The sequence below is a fragment of the Eptesicus fuscus genome, chromosome 16 (assembly GCF_027574615.1).
Source record: "Eptesicus fuscus isolate TK198812 chromosome 16, DD_ASM_mEF_20220401, whole genome shotgun sequence".
Lineage (NCBI taxonomy): Eukaryota > Metazoa > Chordata > Mammalia > Chiroptera > Vespertilionidae > Eptesicus > Eptesicus fuscus.
Genome location: NC_072488.1, coordinates 61787131 through 61813061, shown reverse-complemented (window position 1 = coordinate 61813061; position 25931 = coordinate 61787131). Strand labels below are relative to the sequence as shown.

The 25931-nt window shown below is 41.3% G+C and overlaps 1 protein-coding gene across 2 annotated transcripts in view; it reads right to left on the bottom strand.

Moving 5' to 3' along the window:
- The window catches only part of REV1 (REV1 DNA directed polymerase), a 108575-nt gene that overhangs the window by 3834 nt on the left and 78810 nt on the right, over window positions 1-25931 (bottom strand). Inside the window, exons 9-17 of one of the 2 annotated variants that reach the window (XM_054727899.1) lie at window positions 24119-24227; window positions 19570-19698; window positions 16725-16879; window positions 14294-14413; window positions 7548-7768; window positions 7130-7302; window positions 1801-1903; window positions 605-770; window positions 203-405 (exon numbers count right to left, since the gene is read on the bottom strand). In XM_054727899.1, coding sequence (XP_054583874.1) covers window positions 203-405; window positions 605-770; window positions 1801-1903; window positions 7130-7302; window positions 7548-7768; window positions 14294-14413; window positions 16725-16879; window positions 19570-19698; window positions 24119-24227 — 1379 coding nt within the window. The remainder of the gene's footprint in view (window positions 1-202; window positions 406-604; window positions 771-1800; window positions 1904-7129; window positions 7303-7547; window positions 7769-14293; window positions 14414-16724; window positions 16880-19569; window positions 19699-24118; window positions 24228-25931) is intronic. The other variant, XM_054727900.1, reaches the window with a different exon arrangement.

Below are 25931 nucleotides of genomic sequence, written 5' to 3'. Positions count from 1 at the left end.
ACATTTTACAACTTGCAAAGGTTGCAAATCTGCAGAAGCGCAAATCCTTCACTTACACCGATCATGTGGCATTTGGAATTCAGGTATATAGTGGCCTTAAGGAGTCACCCTTTCTCTCGACTACTGGCAAGGAAATTAAAAATGTCATTCCTACTGTAAAACGACTTTTGCATTTTTATCATACTTAATTATAGAAATATACCTGGGAAGGTGATGGGACCTCTATGCTCAGATTTAGTTTTGATTTTAAGCTGATGGGAGAATGCAGACCATTCCATTTCCCCAAAGGCTCGGCTTTGCTCGCAACAGGGCTGACAGCAGATGTCAGATGTGTGGAGAGAGATGGAAGGAATGTGCAAGTTCTAGAGGCAGATGAGATTTCCAGATCCATGGCAGCCAGGAATACTGAAAGTACAGAAAATACATAAACTAGCCTCTTCAGCTCATTTGGAGACGTGGGGGCACTCTCATCCACAAACTTCAATACAGCTCATCCTGATGCCAGCTTGTGCCGGAAAGGGTCGCACACAGCCCGGCCAGAAAACTTACAATGAACGGCTCTCCTAAGGACACAGCGGCACCGGCACAACCACCCCACACCCACCTTCCTGGTGCTCTTCTTCCGAGGATGTCTTTGCTTTCTGAACTTGGAGGAGGTCCAGGACAGAGTGGGAGCCACCGGGACAGTGGCCTGGCTGAGCTGGCACGTGCCTGGGACATGCGGGAGGTCTCGAATGAGCAGGAACCAACTGGTTCACTTGAATCCCAACCTAGAATCAGAAGAAAGTGTGTTTTTAGGAAAACTAAAGTGAAACATGAAGTCAACTGAGCAAAATTCTCAGCCAATCTTCTTTTTACATCTTCTCCTGTTATTAGAATATCAAGTTAAAGTATTTAATCAGCCTTCTACATGATTTTTACAAAAACAGCTTCTATACTACCTGGTGAGCTTACTGTCCCTCCACCTTCAGTATCCACTTCTACTCATATACAACGATCTCTTCACACAGAACATCCAAAAAAGGGAGCTGCTGTATCTCACCAAAGTTCTTGCCAGAAAAGTTTTTAAAATAAGATTCTAAAAAATTTTAAATAAAAGAAATCTACCTGCAAACTTCACATAAAACAAAAAGTATTAAAAAATGGGTTTGGGAGTGGATGGGCAGTGCCCTTCTGGCATCTGGACAGCCACCCTCCCAGCACAGCAGGGCAGGGAGAAGGTGAGTCACGGCTGCTGCAGCACCCAGGCCTCCCACAACGCCCACACCAGCCAGTCACTCCCCTGGACGCAGGCGTGCGCGCACAACGGGACCAGCCACGGTTCATCTGTGAGAGACTAGGTTTTCCCCTTCCTGATGCCCTCCCCTCTGCTCCAGAGGCTTCTTTCCTGTGCCTGTGGTGAACGCTCCCTTCTCGTCACCCTCATCAGACATACGTTTCTGATGAAAAAACCCGGTAAGTACAAGAACTGCAGACTCCCACTCGTCCCAGTCCTGTCTATTTCTAGAGGAACAAGAATAGGAAGCAAGATAATGCATGTAAAATGAGTCCTTGGTTCATTAAAGAAAGGTACTATAAGAAGTTAAGGTATCAAATTATTCTAGGCAGAAAACAGATTTCAGAACAAATCTGATTTCCTCTGAAAAAGGAGATCGGTCAGGTGAGAAAGTCGAGTTTTTCGGTTTCTATCACAGGAGCTGAAACCTGCACACAAACCCCACACCTGCCATGGCCGTGTTCAGATCAGGCCTCCAGCGGAAACCACGTTCCAGAGAGCATTCTAAAATGCTGTGCACTCACCCCTCTCATGTCCGAGATATTCAGCTTCGTTGTGTGGAACATGTTCAGTGTGGCCTTTCCAATGACTCTGGCACTGTCCGTTGCCTGGTCAAGCGTCACGGTCCTGTAAGTGACAGAAGTAACTTTTTAAAGGCAGGAGCTGCTCGGTGCGCCATGGCATCTCTGCACCAGGGCGCTGCTTACAGAGCCACAAGGAAGTTGTCAGGAAGCCACAAAAGTCACGTATGAATGTAACTCCTAAAAACCAATGAGACAGTTTTCCTTCAAGGAAGCCAAATGAATTAATTACATTGGCAGCAAGGGGAAAAGAAAATTCATATAGAACATTGGAATTTTAAGATAAAAACTCACAAAGAACCGGCCAACTAAAAGTAAGCTGGAACTTAAAAAAAAAAGTACTTTAATTAATACATTAACAAATATAAGCATATTGTGTTGCAACCAAAGCATAAAAGTTAAGTACAAAGCTTTTTAGATACCAAGAGAAGGTTTCGGTTCCAAGGACGGTAATGTTGCGGCAGAATGGTTAATACTAAGAAAGCAAAGATGAATCCCTGTATGTTGGTTCCCGACTCTAGTTTTGTCAGTCTGAGGTAAGGCCATTGAAATATCTCAACATGTGGATATAAGCTCGTTACAGTCCTGCTTCTCCTCAGCTCTGTAAGCAGACACGTGTGGACAGCGTGACAAGGGGGCCTGGCGGCACCGTCTGCAGGCGGGGGGACTAGGATGCGGAGGTCGGACCGGAGCACAGCCAGCAGCACGAGGTGCCCAACTGCGTCCGCTGCGTTGGCTTTCTCCGTGCCGAGGACACACGCGTTCACCTGCGACACGTGCCTATTTCTCCACGGAAACCATTTGGAAAAATATTTCCATTGATCTGTTACCTAATAACCTTCAATTTATGTCACATAACAGAATAACTTAAAAGCATGATTTTTAGTGGACCTTAGTGGATGAAACCTATGTTTATCTTAATTTCTTTCTAAAATACCACTAAGGTGACTTGAAATGATTTTCAAAAGGTATAACCTCTTATAGAAATGGGAGAGGGGATTAGAGAAGAAAAATGTTATCCATAATTTAGAATGCTAATAGCAAATCAGTAAATGGTAAGCTACCAAATGCCTGCTTAAGAGCCCACAGGAAAGCACCAACTTAAGCCACAGACCCTCAGAAAAGCTCAGGAATTAGAGGCGGGGAGAGAAGGGGATGAGAATGTACACAGAGAGCCCCCTCCTTTCACACCTATGAGGGGCCTGTCACTCACAGCTAAGGGAGGAGTGAGGTACCTCCCTCAAAAGACCCCCCTTCCCCATCCAGACCCCTTCCTATGGGGGAACCAGATGCGAGCTGGAGGATCCATTCTGGGGAAAGGGGTAAGCTAACGGAAAAGATCAGACACTACCAAGTGGCTGTGGCAACCCCACAGCAGGCCCCTCCACCCCCTCGGTGAAGCCCACCGAGCCGGGTCTACGTGTCCCGCTGAGTCCAGAGGACCAAACAGCATCGTTGCAGTTCCCAGGCGGGGACAGCCAAGCGCTGCCCGGCAGAGACACTGCGAGAAAGCCTCCTGTAACAGCAGCCAGGACAGGAAAAGAGGAACTTGGAGAAACACTCACCCTGGGACTGGACGAGTATTTAAGAGATGAGAGACAATGCTGCAATGTGAAATACTAGGAACATTTACATGTCCAAAGAACAAAACACTCGGAAATTTAAAATGTTACTAGAAACCAAAAACTTAATGCTGACAAACTCCCTGGCACAAGGAGACAGAGCAGACTGACTTCTCAGTAGGAATCCTGACAAACTGGAAAAGTGACTTCTAACTCTAAGTTATGTTTATAGCCTTTAAGCCAGCAAAAGGCCGAGCATCAGGGTAGACACACAGGTTCAAAAGGCATCCTGCCGCCGCACTCTTTCTCAGTGAGATCCGAGGGGGAGGAGGAAACGGACCCACAGAGTGAAGGCTTTGCAGGAGGTCTTGAGATAAACCAATTCAGCCAGGAGGAGCAGGCTGGGGGACCCCAAAAGACAGGTCTCCTAGAAAAAAAGATCAAACCAACAGATTGCTGATGTACTGAAACAGACTGGAAGGGAGTTTGGGAACAACCTCTGGTCAATTCACAAAAGAGCAAACAAGACACTCAGTAAACAGAGAAAAACCTGTTCAACAGGAGAGGCAATGTGTGGACCAGCTCTGTACAGCATGTACGTGGCGGTAACAATTTAACACTAGACCGTGACTCTGTACAGCATGTACGTGGCGGTAACAATTTAACACTAGACCGTGACTGATCCAAAACAACGACTTTATCGAGGCAAAGCAGCATGCAGGGAAAACAGTCATTGACAAGGGAAAGTCAGTCAACATTTTACAAAACCGAAAGAAGCTAGAAATAGCAGCTTAAGTGTGTACCTAAGAGCACGGAGGTACACACCAGGAGAAGCCACAGGAGCCGAAAGAACGGCACTGGAGCCGGGGGGCCCAGCACTGGAAGCACTGCATGCGACACCTTTTCAATCAGACGTGTCCCTTTGGTAAGATTTAGATGTACCAACTTCAAACCGACCACATATATAAACGGACTCCCAAGGGGAGAGTCTTTCCCCAAAAGGAAAAGGTTATAAGAAAAACTTTCCTAAGTGAAAATCAACCCAGAACTCAGTCTCCACATACCTCTGACAGGCCATTAAAATCTGTCGTTTCTATTACTTTCATCTAGTGTCAGAGTCTGGAAGCCACAAGACTGTGGTCAAGGCCAAGTACAAGAAATTACAGAGTCATGGAATGTGGAGACCAGTTCTTTCTTTCTTTCTTTCTTTCTTTCTTTATTTTTAATTTTTAAAAAATATATATTTTATTGATTTTTTACAGAGAGGAAGAGAGAGGGATAGAGAGCTAGAAACATCTATCAGCTGCCTCTTACACACCCCCTACTGGGGATGTGCCCGCAACCAAGGTACATGCCCTTGACCGGAATCGAACCTGGGACCCTTGAGTCCGAAGGCAGACGCTCTATCCACTGAGCCAAACGGGTTTCGGCGAGACCAGTTCTTAATTCACTCAACTGAACAGGACTTTAGTCAGACTACACGGGAACCCACAAACGTTTCTGTAAAGGGCCAGATAGTAAACACTGGTGCCTGGTGCGCCCCTTCGCAGCCTTCGTTTCTCACAAGCCGTTATGAGAAGTCCTTCCCTCACACCAATCATATAAAGATAAGCACAGGCTGGCTTGGCCCACAGGAAGTAATTTATCAATCCCCGAATCAGAGGAAACAGTCAGCATTGTAGTATTTCATAATCCCCACTACAACACAGCGTTTCTCACGCAGGCAGGGTACCACCACAATGCAGGTGTCATGGCTGGCTTACAGCTCATCTACAACTTGGTGACGCTTATAAAATGGCACTGTTTCAATCAATTATGTGCTTCTTGTGCATCATCATGTGTCATGCAAGTTAATATGTTAACAGCACAGCAAAATGTATATTTTATTACTGTGTTTACTAAGCGAAGAGTCCTTATCTTGTTAGAGGTAAACCCTGACACATTGTGGAGGAAAGGCTATAGCAGCTGAGATTGTGCTTCAAAATAACTGGGAGAGGGGAGGGTGCTGCAGGGGAAGCTAACAGCAATCGTTGAAGCCAGATGATGGGCCCATGGGGGTTCATTGACTATTCTTTCTACTTTTGTATTTTAAGTTTAAGATTTTCATAAAACATTTTTTTAAGGTTCAGGACAAAAAAGAAACAAATACCAACAGCAGCAAACAGATAAGTGCTTATAAAAAAGCCAAATAAATATTATCCTAAGTATATTAAATAAATAAAGTATAATCAATTTCAGTTTTTTAAATGTTGTAATTAGATTTCTGGAGAACCTGGATTTTTCCAAAGAGAATGATCAGCAGGCTGATTTTCTTAATAAGATTAGACAGAGGGAGCCCCTAGGCACTGCTGAATGTACCACAACATACAATGCTAAGTAACAAATAGACATTTAAAAGTGCATACATGCCGCCCTAACCAGTTTGGCTCAGTGGACAGAGCGTCGGCGTGTGGACTCAAGGGTCCCAGGTTCGATTCCGGTCAAGGGCATGTACCTTGATTGCGGGCACATCCCCAGTAGGGAGTGTGCAGGAGGCAGCTGATCTATGTTTCTCACTCATCGATGTTCCTAACTCTCTATCCCTCTCCCTTCCTCTCTGTAAAAAAATCAATATATTTTTTTTAAAAAAATAAAAAATAAAAGTGCATACATGCCAAGAAGAAATGAATTGCTACCAGTTCTCCTTCCAAAGAATGATTTCAGTTTTGGATGTTTCTTTCTATGTATCTTGAACAAATAAAGCTCCAGGTTACATTCCCAGAAAAGGTATTATTACAAACTGGATTATTAGAAACCATGTTTTAAAAAAATTATATCCAGAGTAGAGTCCTAATAACCAACTTATTATAGAAATAATAACAAACTACCATTTGAAATAGGTTATTAAATGTTCATTAAAATAGGTAAAAACAGAGTTCAAAATTACCAACTGCATAAAAAAGTATTTTATGAATTACGTTGTTCAATGTATAATTTATAACCCGTTTTCCTGGTAAATAAAGACCTTCATGATAAAGCTGGAAGTTTTCTGTGGCTGACAGCATCCTCTCGTCACTCTCAGCAACATCTCTATAAAATGTGACTGTGATCTTGCTAACTCTTTCCTTACATGTATGTGGCTTTCAGGGACCGAAGTCTTAAAAGCTGTGGTTGCCCAGCAGATATAAAACAGTGTGCAGAGTGGCATAAAGTGATGTGCAGAAAACTAAGTATTTTCATACTAGTCTCAGCTCTTAACTGAAGTTTTATATTTGTGGCTTCCGCATTAAAAAAACACATTTTAAAATGCATTCTACCAGTTTTCAGAGACTACAATGATTAATCTTTTCATGAACAGAAATGAGACTTCCCTGAATGAGGAACCGTCTCATTCAAATCACTTATTAAATGACTGTATTGAAATTTCCCGACCAAGTCCACTACCGTCTGTGGGTGCAGGTGTTGGGCCTTCCCTGTCCTGCTGTCCCTGCACTAAAGCCAACAGCCTGACCCCAAGGCTAGGCCACCAAAGGTCAGGAACTCGTGGACAGGCTGACCCTGAGCGTAGCAACTGAACTTAAAGATGGCCCCGGGCTGAGCCTGCCTCTACAGAGTATCACATACCATCGGCGTTTACAGATCTCTATTCATACTCTTCCTTGGTTTTTTATTAATTGTAACAACCTGCACTGAAATATTACCACCCAATACCCTTTTTAAGATAAGCTTACCTGGCAATGTGATCACAAATTCCATGGCCTCCAAATTTTGCCGTTTCCACAGGGGCCCCCGGCTTCCGTACCATTATTTTGAGAGTCAGGCGTTTACCCTTCATGCCAGCAGCTTCAAGCCGTCTTTGAATTTCCTCTGACAGATTCAGAATGAAAGCTTCTGCTTCTTTGGGCTATGGAAAGGCATACACAGAAAACTCCCATGTTACTTTCCTATAGACCTAACAATTCCAACATTATGCATACACATTATTGACGATTTTGCTAAGCACTTGTTTAAAAAAGATCCTACAAACTCTAGGGATTGCAAATATCTGAAGACTTAATGTCAAGCACCAAGTCTGGTCTAGTTGACAAGATAAGACAAGGTGAAAACATAAAGGACAGCATAAGGTAAAACCCATTAAGCAATCAGTACCTGGGTAAACCTTATTCCATAGTTGATCTCAGCTGAAACTGATTTTCTTTCCTTTTCGGTTCGAACTGGTCTGTCATCCAAACCTCGGCAGAACCTGTACAGCATCTGCCCTGTCTTGGGACCAAATTCCCTCTGGAGTCTCGCCATGGTCATGTACTGCAGGTCTCCACAAGTCTTAATTCCCAAAGATGCCAGTTTGGCCTCCATGGACCGTCCCACTCCTAGGAAAGGGCACATATTGAGTTTCATTCTACACATAAACTATGAAAAACAATGACTTTGAATGAAAAATTTCATATTGAAATTAATTTTCAATTATTACATTAATTTAACAATTTAAATGTTAATTTAAAACAATCTCCCTTAATTTTTTTTAAAAGAAGTGATCCGTTGTTTACTGACTTTATCATCAGTCTTTCCTTTATTTTTTGTTTTGTTACTCCTTACCCGAGGATGTTTCCCATTGATTTTTTTTAGAGAGAGAAGAAGAAAAGGGTAAAGAGACGGAGAGAGAGAAGCATCAATGTGAGAGGGACACATCCATTGGTTGCCTCCCTAGTGCCCCGACTGGGGTTGGAGATTGAGCCCTCAACCGAGGTATGTGCTCTTGACCAGAATTGAACCTGCAACCCTTCAATCTGCAGGCCAATGCTCTAACCATTTAGCAACACTGGCTAGGGATCCTTTTTGTAAAATTGTTGACAGCATTACAGATGTCTCCCATTTTATCCCTTTTTGCCCCACTCCCCCCACCCCCTGCCCCACCCAAGGCCTTCTCCATACTATTGTCTGTGTCCATAGGTTATGTACATACGTTCTTCCGCTCTCCCCACTTCCCCCACTGAGATCTGTTATTCTTTTCCATGCAGCCATACCTCTGGACCTGTTTTGTTCATCAGTTTATTTTTAAGTGACATAATCAAAGCAACTCATAGGTTAAAGAATTTTTCTGTGTAAATCATGCTAGTAAAGTTATTTCTAGAATCATCTTCTCAATTTGGGATACACATATAGGTGAACCAGAATTTCTCAAATATGTAGAGGTAAGGTCTCAAAAGAATGCGATTTTTACTTATTACTGAGTAATATCAAGATTTCTACCTTATTCACAAAATCAACTAATTCAGCTATAGTATGATTTACAGACATATGAGGAAACTCATGAATGTTAGGATTCTACTATGATTTTGGTGATGGCAAAAGTTATGGCCCTAGCCTGCCTGGTTCAGTGGAAAGAACATCGGCCTGCAGACTGAAGGATTCCGGGTTCGATTCTGGTCAAGGTCATGTACCTTGGTTGCAGGCTCAATCCCTGGCCCTGGTTGAGGCATGTGCGGAGGCAACCAATCAATGTGTCTCTCTCTTATTGATGTCTCTGTCTCTCTCCCTTCCACTCTCTCTAAAAATCAATGGAAAAATATCCGCAGGTGAGGATTAACAAAGAAAGTTTCCGATATAGTTCCAACCACATTTTCTTTAAATGGGCAGCAGAACAAGAACTTACAACACAGGCCCAAACCTGGACAAGTGGTACCGGGGACCTGGGGATGAAGGTTCCTAAGAAACCGAGAGGCAGAAGGGGGCTGGGGGAAGAGAGAGATTTCTTTTATAAACAAAGAGTATCTCCCAGAAAAGGTACTACCTTTCTACAGCTGGGCAGCATGCACTAGTCCCTATGTCACCCTGTCCAAAATGCAAGGGTGGACATAGGAAGCTGATGGGATCTGTTGCTTTCAATTTGCCTGAAAGCTTAACAAAGGTATACATATCTAGGAAAGATATTTGAGAGTAACCAAGGGAAACTAAAATTCTTATTAAAATGGCCTCCAAACCACCAAATCAGTATTTTTTCATCAATGAGGAAAAGACTGCATTCCTGGTCTTCTGCAGGATCTTATCAGAGACTCACAGAGAGCAATCTGACATCAGCTGGTCACTGTCACTCTGGCCCTCTGAGTGGCTTCAGTAGGAGGAACACCCAGCCTGTCCAACTTCTGCCAGGAGGACCTCTGAAGCAGCAACCCAAGGTTAGGAGGCTGTCACCCTCACAAGAGACCTATGGCCACGGAGGGGGGGCTAGACAAGATTAAACCAAGAGAACTGATTCCCTAATGGAAGCTAGATAAAAGATGTTGAGGGTGCCACCTCCCACTGTGAAGTTCATGTCAGAATGGAGGAAAAGTAATAATGCCAGAGTCTGAGTTAACAATAACAACACATCTTCCAGGGGAACACCGTTCGGAAAAGGTGAAGTTCTAGGTGAAACTCGTGAGTATTCTCATATACTACGTTGGCCAAAGACAGAGACAAGTCAGACAGACCCTTTCCTATTCAGGTTCAGAGAAGGCTCTGTGTCTCAGTTTTTTCCTCCTCATCACTGCCCTGCTCCCCACTCTCAAAAGTAACCATGCTCTTTCCCTTACAAATATGGGAGCCAATCTGTTCTGGGTGACTTGCCAAGTCAGTAAGAGGTGACATTCAAGTGTGTGTGCTGTGTGCTGGGGGAGGGGAGGGGTAGGAAACCTATAGTTTTTTTAGATTATCTTGAGTATACCAAACAATTATTATTCACTAGTAGGTACAAAAGAAAGGCCATTCTATTAAACTATCCAATTAGCCACAATCAACTGAATCTAACTGAACTGTCCTGTAGGGAAGCAGAAAAGATTCTCTCTATTGCATCCTCACCTACTGCAAGGAATGTCCTGAAGTCCATGTGGGAGGGAGGCATGGGAGTGGTCGACCTCTAACCCTATCACCTACAGTGGGGCGGAAAAGTTAAGCTTGGAATCAGCACCAAAACCCGAGAGGGTGGCTAGTTTAACTGACTGCATCATATAAGTGTTTATAATGAAAGGAGGTGTGGCTAAGAAGAAAGTAACAGGGTCTTAAGACTCACACTGAGTGCAGCCACCTAGAAAGAAAAAAGTACAGAGAAATATGCTAGCTTAGAACCAGGTCTTGGAGTCTCAGGAGAGAAGAAAATCAGATGTGGAAGCTCCTGGCCAAGCCACTGGGACAAATCCTTGGTACCTGTCCTTGAATGGGAACCATCACTTTAGATTAGAAATGGCCACCAACGCCTCCTCCTTGCCGTCAGACAGTGACAGCCCAACAGAGCCACACGGGAGTAGTTTCGAGAATAGAGTTTCACCATCTAAGTGAGCGCTGTCCAACAGAAGTGTCTGTGATACTAGACACGTTCTGTACCCGCGCTGTTCAACCCAAGAGGCACTTGCCACATGTGGCTAGTGCGCGCTGCAATGTGGCTAGTACACCCGAGGACCTGACTCTGTTTTACTTAACTTTAATGCGTGTTGCTGGTTCCCTTTGGCTACCGTATCAGGACAGCGTGGACCTTTCTGCACAGCTACATGTTCATGCGTTTCTGAGAACAGAGGTGGGAACCACAGACTGAGTGCACAGCCCAGAGTCAGGTGAACAGGTAGAGAGGGCCCTTAAATTGGGCACATGCACAATATGAAAAGCCTTGCAAAGATCCAAAGAACACACAGAAACAACTACTGCATTTACATAGTTCTTGGGACAGTCCTGTCTTTCATTAGATAAACAGATCTCACTAAGTAATGTATTTCTTAGCCTAACATATAATCATTAATCTGTGGAGTTCCCTAAAGTAAACGTAACTAGTGTGTTTTTCCTTCTTACGTAGCTACAATAACTGTGTATTATTGTGCGAGAAACACTATGTGCTAATAAAAATTTAGGGCCAAAGAAAGCTTGTGGAAAACAAGGAGTGAGGTGTGTAAACACTGAATTTCTTCTGGTTATTGGTCAGAGAGCATAATTTCCTCAAAGCATGTTCCGCAAGATGTTAATAGGTATTATATATCCATCTTCAAATATTTGGGGGAGATTACCAGTTTTTAACAAACATAAACAGGTGTCTTTATGGTAAGAATTCTCAGAACCTTGACTGTGTGGGCCCTCCCCCGCGAAGGTCCCCATGCTGCACGAACCCTTTTTTAAAGCAGCAGCGTGTACTCTGCAGAGCACACCTGGGGACGACGTGTCACAGAGCCATCTGCAGGACAGGTAACAGAAGGCTGGCATTCCACACACCCGAAATGTTCTAAATACAGAATTTGGAGATTTTATAAAAGTCCAGTTTAAACACATGAATACCACAGTTCTGGGTGGGCACAAGCGGTTTGAAGTAGACGATGCGCATGAGAAGGCGCTTGGCAGAGGCAGCCAGCCTTGCTGCCTCTGTTGCTCAGACCTCCACAAGGAAGTTCAAGGCTGTGCCTAAGAACCTCACACTTGCCCTTCAAGAAATAAAGAAAGGTCCCTCCAGCCAGGAAGCCAACAAAGGTGAAGGGTAAGATTGCTGGGCCAAGGAACTGAAATTCTCTGTAAAAACACCAACAGCAAGCAAATAAATTCTACAAAAATGATTCATTTCATGATGGCGTTATGGACTGAAATGTGTCTCCTCAAAATTATTAAGTATTGAAATAAATGTGAGCTCTACATACATTTGAGAAAGAGTAATAAAAACAAGTAAGGTCATTATTTTCCAACCCACTGGTTCAAGTCCAGCTGTGGCCAGAGCCCACGCAGCAGTTCAGGGCACCAGGTGGGACCCCCATGGTCAGGACGCTCTTCCATTGCAAGGCCACCCCACATTCATTCAGACCAGGGACAATTTGACACCTGATTCCCCTCACATGACATCTTTAAAGTGTAGGAGGGAACTGGAGACCCTGGAAAAAACCCACACAGAATGGGGAAGGGAGAATGTGCCAACTCCCATGGGAATTGATTTTTTCTCTCTTTAACATAATAAACAAAATGACACTAAACCAAATGACATCATTCAAGGACCTGCCTGTAATTTGCTAGCTTGATTTTATAAGATTAATTATTCAAATTTAACATCAAATGAACCATCAAAATGTCATATTTCACATTTCTGACATTAAATACATTCTTTTAAGTTATTTAATATGGGATCAGGAAGCTTTAAAATTAACCCATCATAAAATGGCATTTGGGTCATTTAATATGTTGTGGCCTATAACAGAAATTTCTTAGTTTAGATATACTTTTATTGACTTAAGCAATATACATCTACAAATATCACTAAATCCATTTTTATTTTTTAGTAATTTTAGAGAGGAAGGAATAAAATTTTGAGACTGAAGTCACCTACTTATAAAATTATCCTCCTGGACTAATGACAGTTTTCTGATTTTAGTGAACAAATAGTTTTAATTAAAAGGAAAAGTATATGAACCATTAACTAAAGGATTGAAGTAAAACTTGCATCTCCATCTTTCTTGCCAAAGGGGCAACATGTTTACTTTAATGTTTTCGTGTAGGACTGTGTGGCCAACCTTGTATGCGAAATCTTTCCGTGGAGAATCATCAAATAGGGTTCATTACATACAGGGGGAGAGAGATAGAAACATCAATAAGAATCATTGACTACCCAGCCGGCGTGGCTCAGCGGTTGAGCATCGATCAATGAACCAGGAGGTCAGGGTTCAATTCCCAGTCAGGGCACATGCAGGGGTTGCGGGCTCGATCCCCAGTGGGGGGCATGCAGGAGGTGGCCGATCCATGATTTTCTCTCATCATGGATGTTTCTCTCTCTCTCTCTCTCTCTCTCTCTCTCTCTTTCTCTCCCTCCCTTCCTCTCTGAAATCAATAAAAAGATATATTAAAATAAAAAGAATCATTGACTGACTGACTGCCTCTTGCACACCCCCCAATGGGGATCGAGTCTGCAACCCAGGCATGCTCCCTGACCACATGTGCCCTGACAGGGAATCGAACCGTGACTCCTTCCTGGTTCATGGTCAGTGCTCAGTCACTGAACCACACTGGCTGGGCTCACTAAATCCATTTTTAATAACCAAATGAATTAAAAACACTTTCATCAAAAACATGCTGCTTTGAACTTTCCCACCACAAACCCACGGGAGCTGGTGAAGCTCAGACAGGCTGTTTTATAGCAAAGAGGCGAGACTGTCTGACATAACCAAGGGTGATGCATGGTTTAGAGAAATTCCTTAGAAAGCAAGTTTAAATATTTAATAATTATGAAAGGAATTGTCCTACCCCCCCCCCCCCAAAAAAACAAACCACATCTATTTAAGGCCCGTTAAAAGGCAACAATTTTCCAGTTGTAATGAACTCTATTTGATGATTCTCCACGGAAAGATTTTGCATACAAGGGTGGCCACACAGTCCTACACAAAATGTAAAAGTAAACATGCTGGCCCTTGGCAAGAAAGATGAGATGCAAGTTTTACTTCAATCTTTGAGTTAACGGTTCATACACCGTATCCTTTTAATTAAAACTACTTGCTCACTAAAATCAGAAAACTGTCATTAGTCCAGCAGGATAATTTTATAAGTAGGTGACTTGAGTCTCAACATTTTATCTTTCACCTAGAAGTACATTATTTCAGTTATGATTTATTTAAAGGACCAAAAGTCAACTTCATCATATTCGCTTTAAGTGATTTCTTAGAATTCTTTATCTTGCTGTTTGAGAAATACTTAAAAATAAAACACATTAAAAGCAAAACTAAATGTAACATTAAGATCCTGATAAATCAACTGAGGTAGTCACTGAAATTCTAAATTTTTCTCATGGCACTGAAAAATAAATACTTAATTCATGTTTTGGAAAAGAGATAAATTATGAAACTTTTAGCACTAATAAATGTTTATGATAAATTAATCTTAAAAAGAAAAGGTCTGTATTCATTCACCTGGTAGATTAGTAACTAGCTGACCTCTGATGAAATCATCGACTTCTTCTGGTTTTAAGTGGTACTGGCCATCTGGCTTTGCTTTTCTAGTTGCCATTCTAGCCAGGAGAATATTAGAACCTATAAAGCACAAACAAACAAAGCAAAAGTTGTTCAAGAAATATTCACCACAATTATTTTTAAAATTTCTTAACAAAGACATCTACAGACAGGTTACTGAGCCAATTTCTATATAATGAAAGTGAATTATTTACAATTTTGATCATTTCAAATACAGTATAAAACCAGCAAAATTTTGTTTATTACAGATTATAACCGGCATGGTTACTGAACAGAGGTAAGTAACCATGTTCCTCTTTGTTTCAAAATAAGTATCATTTCGACACCTCCTACCCAGGTAAGGGAATAGAGAAAGCAATCTCAACGACAGTGGTTTATAGGAAGTTGAGGGCAATGCTCAGAAATTAGTTCACTTTACCAACCAGCAGATCCAGGCGAGGCAGGGCAATCAGGCCAAATGCACTCTATTGGACTTGGGAAAAGAAAGCCAAAGAACCAGAAGTTTCACTCTACGATCAGGACACGTGTAGTAGAAACAAGACGGACCTGGCAGTGAGGCCGCAGGTGTGGATGTGAGCATGAACCTAGAGCAGAGCAAAGGCTCCTGGGAAGGTGCCAGGGACCTGAGAAACAACATGTCAGGTGAACGTGTATGTGAAAAATGACACCTCCAAAACGATGGAAGGCTTATAGAAAGCACATGTCTTAACTTTAGGGTAGACTTCTGTAACGACCATGTGTTTCCCAGGGTAAATATATAGATATTCAAGAAGAGAAAATGTCCTAGAAAGTCACACCAAAATGATAAAGATGGTGAGTTCTGAAGAAGAGGGCTGAGGAGAGGAAATATCATGTGGGAATTTTAATTATGTGCTTGAATTTAAAAGAATTTTTCATATCGTCATATTTGTACATTAAAACTACGTCCAATAAAAACACATCAAAGCCTGTGCCTGATGCCGAACTGCACAAGGTGAGCCCTAAGGGAAGATGAGAAGGATGTGCAGGCCAAACACCAGGCAGGCCAGCTAGTAATAGAGGGATGCAACGAGTGTATTAACATTGTCTTACTTTCTGCATCTTATGGTATTTTGACACATTAAAAATCTTACTGGGCAGTGAGCAACTCCCTCCTGAGGCTAGCTAATTTCTAAAGAGTAAACACTTCCTAGCGAACATGCCTCCCACAGGCCAGCCAGCCACCCCAACCATTTCCTTATCCAACTCACACACAAAGCCAGTATGTTCCTGCTCTCCCTCATCCCACAGCCAGGTACAGGCAACCGGAGAGCACCCTTACAGACCACCCTAAGGTCACTGGAAGTACCCAGAGCAGCCAGTCCTGAGCTGTTTACTCTTGCTCTGCCCTGCCTGGCCTTTCCTAAAGAAACCCCAAAAGACTCAGGACTAGGATTCCTCTCACTCCTGCTTCCTCCTCCTGACGGAGCCCTGGTGCTCCCCCACGGGTCCTGCATGGTACGGCATGCCCCCTGGTCCTCTTGGGAAACGAAGTCATAAAAATCTTCCTTCACTAGCACTGGCTCTTTTATCGGCATCAATGAAAAGGCCTCCAGTGCAAATGAGGCAGGAACTCAGAGGAAGAAGGCTTTCTGAATGAGAATGGAGAAGTAATGACTGGAAGTGACAGGGAAGCCAAGAGAGAGGTGTCCCGCCCGCTCTAGCCTGTGGCACAGAGCACGGCAGGGACAAACTGGACCCACTTGAGAGAATGGCAAGAAGACAGGTGCTGCGGAGGTGGCTCTGGGAAGGGTAGGCATGAAGAGAGAGGGTTCCAGAGGGCACAGCGGACGGGTCCACAAAAGGATAAATGGTGGAGTTAATGAGGAAACCAAGGGCAAGACGTAAGATCAACCAGGCTATGGGTGAGAGGCGAGACCGTCGCTGAGGGCACCCTCACAAGGCGATTCCTGGAACTGCGAGTGGAGACAGGATGGCCGCGCAGTCCAGGAGGCTGGAGTTCAGCAAGGAGCTGATTACAACAGGCCTGGAACTTCACACTGAACTCCGCACCCTCACCACCCCGCTGTAACCATGGCTTCTGCCCACACCTGACAGAAAGTACACTGTTCACACACACTGACTTCAACTCTCCCATTTCTGAAGGACAGGTGAGAAACACTCCAACTTGGTTATTCCAAAGATATTATCAAACATTAACTTGCACTTCCCACGCTTTTACCTCATGTACTGCACAATTGTGAGCAATGATAAGAATTGTTTTAGAAGAGGCCTATGCAGTAAGGTAATAAAAACAAAACCCAAAAATCACTCCTAAAAATTAAGTGATATTCAATGAGCCAAAGTAATACTTTGAGTAAAGTGAACAATAGGAGAGAAGCTGGATACTAACCAATCCCAACAGAAGCAGCACAGTGAGTCTGGTCTTTGATTTCCATGCGGACAGCGCTTGCAAATTCATCAGGTGTAAGCTTGGTCTCCGCAAGGATTTCAGTGATGTCCACCAGCGCCTCATCACAGCTGACTGCTTCGATGTTGTGTGTATAGCTGTCAACACAAAGCACAGGCGATGAGGCACAGCTACAACTGCATCCGTCACCACAAACGTGGAAAATAGTCTTTCCATGGTACCCCTCCAACACATCCTTACAAGGTGATAAAAAAACAGCATTTTCATTAAACTGGCCCAAGTGCAAACTTAATTAGTGTTTTCTCTTTTTCCATATTATCTACCAAAAAACAGCAGGAATTATCATTCCAGTTTATCTATGCTCAGAACACCTTTATAAACCTCTGAATAGCTGAAAAGTAGCAGATGAGTTAGAACTGTCAACACTTAATCTAAAACATTTTCAGACATGGTTTACCAGAATTCTTAAAGAATAGAAAAATCATACATCTGTCATATAAGTAATCAATGCTGCCCTAAACAAAAATGCCCCAATTCCACACCATTCACAGTAGCAGGCCTAGGACGCAGTATACAATGGCCAATCACCCGAAACGCCCATCCAAAAGGACACCGTCTACATTCCCAGCATGAGAACTACTTTAGGTTTTTGTTTTTGGTTATGAAGTATCCACACAAAAAAACTTGTTTTAACTACTACTATCTAGAGAAGAAAAGGGAGAGGAGCATTGCCATGTGCTCCAATGCTAATTAAATACATGGACCACGAGTGGGAGGTAAGCAGAGGCCTTAGGACCAAAATGTATCTTCAGGAGCCCACTGGTAATGTACACTAGGAGGCATATGCCTCATCCTTCACCTACACCTTACTGTAGGCAAACAACATGTCAGACTAATAAGTGTCTGTATCTATTCAAGAATGAACGTACGTTTTGTTTATGCCTAAATAAAGGGTGGCATCTGTAAGAGCAGAAGGGCATGCTTGACTTGAAGAATCTGTTCAGAGTGAAAGCTGCCCTGAGGCACGGTGACAGGAAGCAAAGGCAGGATTTCCACAGGGCAGTAGGAGAATATCACGGATAGCCCCCACAAAGAATACTAGTAGCCACATGCCACTGAAAATGTCTCAACAGACTAAAATTCTATCAGGACTTTTATGTGCATAGCTGGCAGTTGGCTCCGGGACCCAGAGCACATGAGGACCACTACTTAGCTGAGTCAGCCACTCCCTACCCTCATTCAGACTCTACTACTGACAGCTTCAGAACAGGATTTAAAAAGCACACCTTTCACTCGGCAATACCAACTTTCCTGCATTTGGGTCTTAAGGACAGCTGTGATTATACCTGGGGCTCATCAGTCAGCACTCAGGCGTACATACTGATGCCAGGCAACTTCATCTGCCTCTTTGTATTTTCGCTCCTGTTAAGGCAAGCTCCCACAAAGGCAGAGATTGGACCATATTCTTCTCTGTAGGACTAGCAGCATCAACAACTGTCCATATAAATAAATACTCAATAAATAGGAATTCAAAATAATGCATACGAAAGTCAAGGAAGAGGTGAACAGAGGCCAAACGTCTATCTCCTAGAATACCCACACAGCCCAAGGGTCGGCACACCCTGGCCCACTGTCCAGATGCCTGTTTTGGTAATAAATGTAGTGGGATAAGATACCATCTGTGGCTGCTTTCACGCTAAACAGGAGGTGAGTGGCTGAGACACAGACCTACACAATAATTACAGAGAAAATGTGCTTATTTCTGCTTTAGAGCACACATGGTCTGGCATATACTTATTTTAAATTTTGAGTTCTGAATTGGTATTAAATATACCTACACTGTAAACATTTTAAAAATTAATCTCCTTTTCTCAAGCCAACTAATCAAGCACCTTGAAACTATTACTAAAACTAACTTTTACAGAAACTAACTTTTGGCATATCTACTAATTTTAGAAGACAAAGGGTTTTAGAGAGTCTCTACTTGTTCACCATCAGTTCTAACTTTAAACAAAAAAATAATTCCAATGTAATAAAAAGGAATAACCAGGTTTAAAAATTCCTAGCCTTCATTTGTCTGGTTCCATGGGAAGAAAACTAGAACCACTGACTAAAGTTATCTATAATAATAAAAGCGTAATATGCTAATTAGACTGGACATCCTTCCGGATGACATTTTTATGCCTAAATAAAGGGTGGCATCTGTAAGAGCAGAAGGGCATGCTTGACTTGAAGAATCTGTTCAGAGTGAAAGCTGCCCTGAGGCACGGTGACAGGAAGCGAAGGCAGGATTTTTGGAAGAAGCAGGGGCTGTAAGGGCCGAGGCCCTTCCACGAATTTCGTGCACTGGGCCTCTAGTATACTTTTAAAATCAGATTCTGACCAAGTTCAGCAGCACAAAAAGATGGAACTACAGATAACTGGAGTTTCTCAGAGAAAGGAGGACATACTGCCATACTGGAATGCTGAGGAAAGAGTTCCTGAGAGAAAAGTCTAGCAAAAGCAATGAATAGCCCTGCAGCATGGTTCAGTGGGTGAGCATCCACCTATGAATCAGGAAGTCACGGTTCCATTCCCAGTCAGGGCACATGCCCCGGTTGCGGGCTCCATCCCCAGTGGGGGGTGTGCAGGAGGCAGCCGATCAATGATTTTCTCTCATGATTGATGTTTCTATCTCTTTCTCCTGGAGTCTCTCTTCATCTCAGAAATCAATAAAAATACATTAAGAAGAAAAAAAGCAACTTTGATCATCTGAAAGCAACTGGACACTTTAATATCAGACACAATAAGCAGAACAGACACACAATGACGATATCATATACTATACCTTGCCAATGTCTCATACATCGTGCGTGCAACTTCCTTATATGCATGAAAATCATATGGAACAGCTTGAAGATTAGGACAAAGTTGTTTAGCGTACCCAAAAAACATTCCATTCTTAATACCAACTTGTCTAGAGAAGAAAAAAAAAAGAAATGGAAGTTATACTAAAAAATATTAAATGCAAAAAAAAGTATCAAATACATGATACCATATCGCAAGCCACTAATATACTAATTTTCATTTGACTCCATTCTCATTAGGGGTAAACATAAGCATCAAAACCTTACAGGTTTGTCTCCCCCCCAAAGGAGAATTCCACAATTGTCTGATTAGTGTGACACATGGAGATGTGCCAAAATATGTTATCACAACGTGTGGCTCCTGCCTGCAATGGGAGATTTCTCCTAAGACTCAGACCTTTGGCCCCTTTGCAGAGACGCCAGCTGCCACGTGCTGGAGATATCTCAACCACCAGGGAGCAGGAATCAAAGAGAGGCTTTCTTCCTGACACAGGAACCATTTGGCCAGGGCTCAGCCCTCAAAGACAAAATATACACAAAAGACTATAAAAAGCAGTGCTACGAAATGTACCCATCCTGCTACCACCTGGCTCCCACTGACCAATGCCATGCTTTGCAGGTGCCTCCACAGTGGCTGAGATGCCAACAGTCTGGGCAGGAGCCAGGGTTCTAGAATTTTGAGGGACCTAATTGAAAATGGTAAATTTAAAATCTTGTTGTGTGCCTCAATGCCCCACACACATTACCTTTGATACCTTTGATATCTGGAGCATTCAGCACAAAAGTGTAACTGTGGACTTATACATAATTAGTAAAATCCCATTTTACTACTCTGCAATGAACCAAGAAAAAAAGATAAAAATATAAGCAAAATAATAATGAGCAATGTTTTCACCAGATTATCTACTCCTATGGAAATACATCAAGTGGTTATTCTATATATACACAATAAATATTTAGGCTCTACAGGTTGAGAACCACTAGCAGGGTCGCCTAAGACCATTGGAAAACACAGATATTTACATTATGATTCATTAACAGTAGCAAAATTACAGTTATGAAGTAGCAACAAAAATTATTTTATGGTTGGGGGTCACCACAACATGAGGAACTGTATTAAAGGGTCGCAGCATTAAAAAGGTTGAGAACCACTGGTCTAAAGTGACTCTCCACTACAGTGACTTCTGTCTTATTCCTCCTGCTGAAATCCCATGCAGGATACACACCAATACTTCCCGAACGTGTGTGGCAGAAATAGCTTTTCCCAGTTCGCACTGCAGAGATCATGCTCTTTCTGGCCACATGCTACGCTCAGACAATTATTTTTGATGTTGGATAAATGATATGAAAAATATTAACCACTAACTCACTGCCAGGGTCCATTTAGTACACAAAAGACATCTATGTCACTGAGAGGAGCAAAGGGTCCTTACAAAAGCCCATGAAAGCAGGTTTAGAAATTATCTGATCTTAAAAAATCTATGATCCTAGGATATTTGTCTATCATCTATTCATCTACATATCTACCTTCTCACTTACAAAGCGTGTTCTTTCAGTCAGTATGGGTAAAACTACTAACAATAATGCATATTCTGACCTACATTTACACAGCCTCCTTTCTGTGACTTCCACCAGCTGGTGTTCACATCCCATCCTTTGCTAGCTCCATTATTAATCTGTCTACTGAAAACTCACCAATGCATAAAGCTGGGCTAACCATCCCCACGGTCCAGTCTCCACTCCGAACCCAGAAATATCTCTGATATAATTGTGAATATATTATTTTTAAAAATCTTCCCACTTAAAGAAAATATAACTATTAGATAGCCACAACAAAAGGGTATCCAAAATTGTTTTCTGGAGACCTTCATTAGCAATGAGCCATCTAGAAAATGGAAAATTACAATTAAAAGAACAAAACTCCACTACTGTGGTTTTTGTGGGGTTTCCCCCAACTTAAACTCAAATTCATGTTCATCATTTCTGCATCTCCTTAAAATAAACATCTGCCACTTAAGTAGCATTTAAATGGCTTGCTACATACCATTTGGCCCTCATACACCATCAGCCCAATTGTTCTGTAATAACTCAGCTTGACAACCACCATCTGTGATACAAGTGCACCATCCAAAACCCAACAGAAGCCTGGAGTCTAGACACAAGTGTGGCTATGGGGATCCAGACCCACCAGGAGCTGTGACACTTCTACGTTGGAGGCAGCCTCAGCAGCCAAGCCAGCATTCAGCTTGGGGACACTGAGTGAGAAGAGAGATCCTAAAGAGGAGCACAGAAAGACGTAGCTTTCACTTCATCAACCAGCAAAACCCAAAGTCTGAGAGAGTTTCTGGGCTTCATCACACGCTCCAGATCCGGGACACAACTGTCCAGCCATCAGACGCACAAGTCACCGTTCAATAATCCAGTGGGTGTGTGTGTGTGTGTGGGGGGGGGGGGGGGGGGGCGGAGAGACCAGCCTATTGGGCACAACATGAGATCAGCTCTAACTTGCCTGTGCTAACAAAAATAGACTAGTCCAAAAGGCATAGGTAGTTATTTTTTTACCAAAGTAAGTTTTAACTCAGTTATATTTTCAACAAACAATGAAAGAAATTAAAACAATTTTGTCAACAAAGGCAAAGTTAGTTTAGGAGTAAAAGTTTGACATGTCACAAGTGGAAAATAATTTAAAATATTTTGTAATTACACACAGATAATGCTTTTACCTTAAATAGCCTCTTATAAAACAACTAGTGGCCCAGTGCACGGATTCGTGCACATTGAAAGGAAATTAATTAGAAGAAATATTTTAATATCACTGTTCACCCTTTCTCTATAATAGAAGTGTCAGAGATGAAAGAAAATAAAATGTATATGAAAATAATATATAAACTGATTAATAAACAAACAATAACATGATATAACAACAAAAAGACATGATATAAAAACAACATTGATAAAAACAATGTCTGATAAATTGATTAAACTTATTCTAATATCTCCCTGTATATGTGCGATTGGCACCAGGGAGAGCTTTATATGTATCGTGCATGCGTGAGTCAATGCTTATTTTTAAATTGCCAGTGCATGTCATATGTACCAGCTGGTTGGTTGGTCGGACGGCTGTACGACCGACCGGTCACTTAGCCTTTTAGATATATAGATTGGAAAATTTTAAATAAACTATTTTAGTTAGATGATGTTGAGTTGAAAATTTTTGTTCAGATTAGATTGCTTAAATAACCCCAACTTTTAACTGAGACTGAAATATGTTACATATATCGAATCATTATGTATACCTGAAATTATATCTCAATTTTTTAAAAGTATGAATGACAAAGCCACAAGATGCTACCTACTTCTCTCTCTCTCTCAAAAAAAAAAAAAAATACTGAAAAATGTAATTAATGTAAGACTGTTTTTATAAATTTTAAATTAAATACTTTAACACTTGCCAACAATGTGTATATGCCTGCTGTTATAAAGGTAAAAATGTCCATGTTTAGTTGTCAGAAAAGAAAAGAAAAAGAAAAGACTGCTCTTTTTAATCAATTCATTATTACTCTCTACTTTTATTCTACTTTCACAACTATTACAATAGATTATTTTTAAATGACTCATTTCTTTTAAGTATGAGAAACATATATATAATATGTCTGTTTCTTCTTATATTGAGACAGCCAATAGTAATTAAGGTATAAGCTTACTATAAGATAAAGATCCACAAAGCTGGTGCTAACAAGTAGACAACACTGCAACCATAAGTGAGATTACTGGGTAGGCCAGTATGGAATTATTTACTTTTAACTTAATAGGCAATCAATTTTAACACACTTTTTAAAAGATACTGAGTATTAAGGGTTAATATCACAAAGGATTTTTCTTAGCTGTTAAAGGAATGATTAGAGTAGATGAACACTAAAGCCTCTCCCATTCAAAAGTATCTAATTCTTTAATTCCATGCTTCAGAAGACAATGGTTTAAAAAATTCCAGTGTCCAATTTCTTTTGGTTTCCACTGTAGAACTTATGGGTTCCTCAGGAAACTATCAAAAGTTTTCTACAGTCCTAGCTGGTTTTCCTCAGTTAGAGTGTCGGCCCATGGACTGAATTGAATGGTCACAGGTTCGATTCCAGTCAAGGGCATGTACCTCGGTTGCAGGCTCAATCCCCGGCCTGATTGGGGCATGTAAGGGAAGCAACCAATTGATGTGTCTCTCTCACACTGATGTTTCTCTCTCTGTGTCTCCCCTTTCCTTCCACTCTCTCTAAAAAAAAAAAAAAAAAAAATCAATGGGAAAAATACATCTCAGGTGAAGACCAACAACAACAACAAAAAGAAATCTACATTTATAAGGTGGGGGAAAAGAAATGGAAAGAATTAAGGCTAGAAACATTTCTTTCCATAACATGTCTGTACATTTTTAAATCACAGGCCTGACTAGCATGTCTGAATCCACTTCCAAAGATTATATGAAAATAATTAAGTAAAATTAACCCTCCCTAAATATTATAACAGTTAATTTCCACATACCTGGCTTCATAACTGCAAGATGCAATTTCAGCCTTTGACAAAACAGAATCAATTCCATTAGTATGCACAGAATCTTGATTCTCCCACAGTGATGAATCTGGTATATCTGCTTTAAAAACAATAAAATTTAATGATTATATGTTAAAAACTTATTTTCCTTAACTTCCATTCAAGAAGTGTATTTTCCATTCATTTCTTATACAAATAAATTTATAAATAAAAAACAAATGTATATATAAAGTTGAACAAACACCAAATATAGTTTATCTCCATTGGTATTTATCTTATTTAATAAAAGGAAATCTGTAATTCTAAAATGATTTGTTTCCATTAAGTTTTCTACTAGCAGTCAGATAAAAACACGGAATAAATGGAAAGTATTCTGTTTTAATAATACTTTGTAAAAAATGATCAAAAGCTAAATATGAAATATCCCCTGAACCCAGTCTCTTGGATGGACAAGGATGAAAAGTGATCAGGATGATAAACCCCTCTTATAGCCTCAGAGAATTAAGCAGCTAAACCTCTCATGGGAAACAGTTAAGGGAAAATATAAACCTCTCTAAATATTTTTTGCTGTTTCCTAAAAGAACTAACTGCAATACTTAAAACTAGTTAACAACATGTTCAACAAAGATCAAATTCCTATAAGTCATTTAATCAAACAATAATTTAGTAGGTCATATACCATAAATAAATTTCATCCTAAACTTAAGTCTTTTCTTTTGAACATATGTCAGGTAAAAGAGCTGCATATTATCCCCCCTTCCAGAAAATTCTACTTTTGATTTAACAATGCAGGTTCAATTAAACAGTAAGTGTGGTCAGAATACCAACTGCTTTATGGAAGACAACTCTAGCCTAAATAGTACAGCTCACCAGTATCTCTTCCTATCCAAACCAAACTGCCAGCTTCACACACAAGTTAAGAGTCTGTGAACTACAGACACTTCACTTCCTGTGGACCACCTCAGCCTCCCTCATAACTGAGAAGCAGATGAAAACACAGCTTCAGTTGCAGTCTTGCATAATGCTATAGGCTCCAAGAAGAATATGCTTTAAAAACGTAATTCTAAAAACAGCCTCAGCTATAGTTCTATTGTGAACAAAAATACCATTAGTTAGTAAAACCAGACCAATATACACCACTTCAGTTAATTCTAGACAAACCTATTCTGAGTATATTGTAGCAATGCAACTCAAAACTCAGCATTTCTCTTCGACTTTTTTCAGAGACATAATTTCCATAAAAAAATCAGCCAACTTAAAGCACTACCAGGAAAACATAGCTAGGTGTCTGGCTTTCTGGGCTAAAACAACTGTTCCTGGTTTGACTCCAACAGTCAACATCTTTTTACGAACTATGCAACCCATATAAGCATTACTGGATTCGGCACCCATACACGCAAAGCATAAATGCAAACGAAACTCTGAGGACTGGCATCTTAATGAGGTCAAATCCCACTTACATAAAAAATAAAAACAGCAGAGTATATAATTAGAGCTATGATTTCTGATATATTGTGACTAATATGTGTTAGAGTATGACAAATTAAGGACAGAATGCAAAACAGACTACTTCTGAAGCGTCTGAGAAGACTACATAGCAGCTTTAATAGTTCATTACTCTAAGCTGAAAATCCTTAAGAATTTCAGGATTGTGAGTATCACAGTTCAAGAGGCTACAACTAAACAACAATAACAAAAAGTTGAAGCTTGAACAGCCACAACCAGCTGCCTTTCAAACGTATAACCATGAGTTACGCATTAAAATTTGGGGAGTTAGATGACTTATATTTGAAGGACTAGTTAA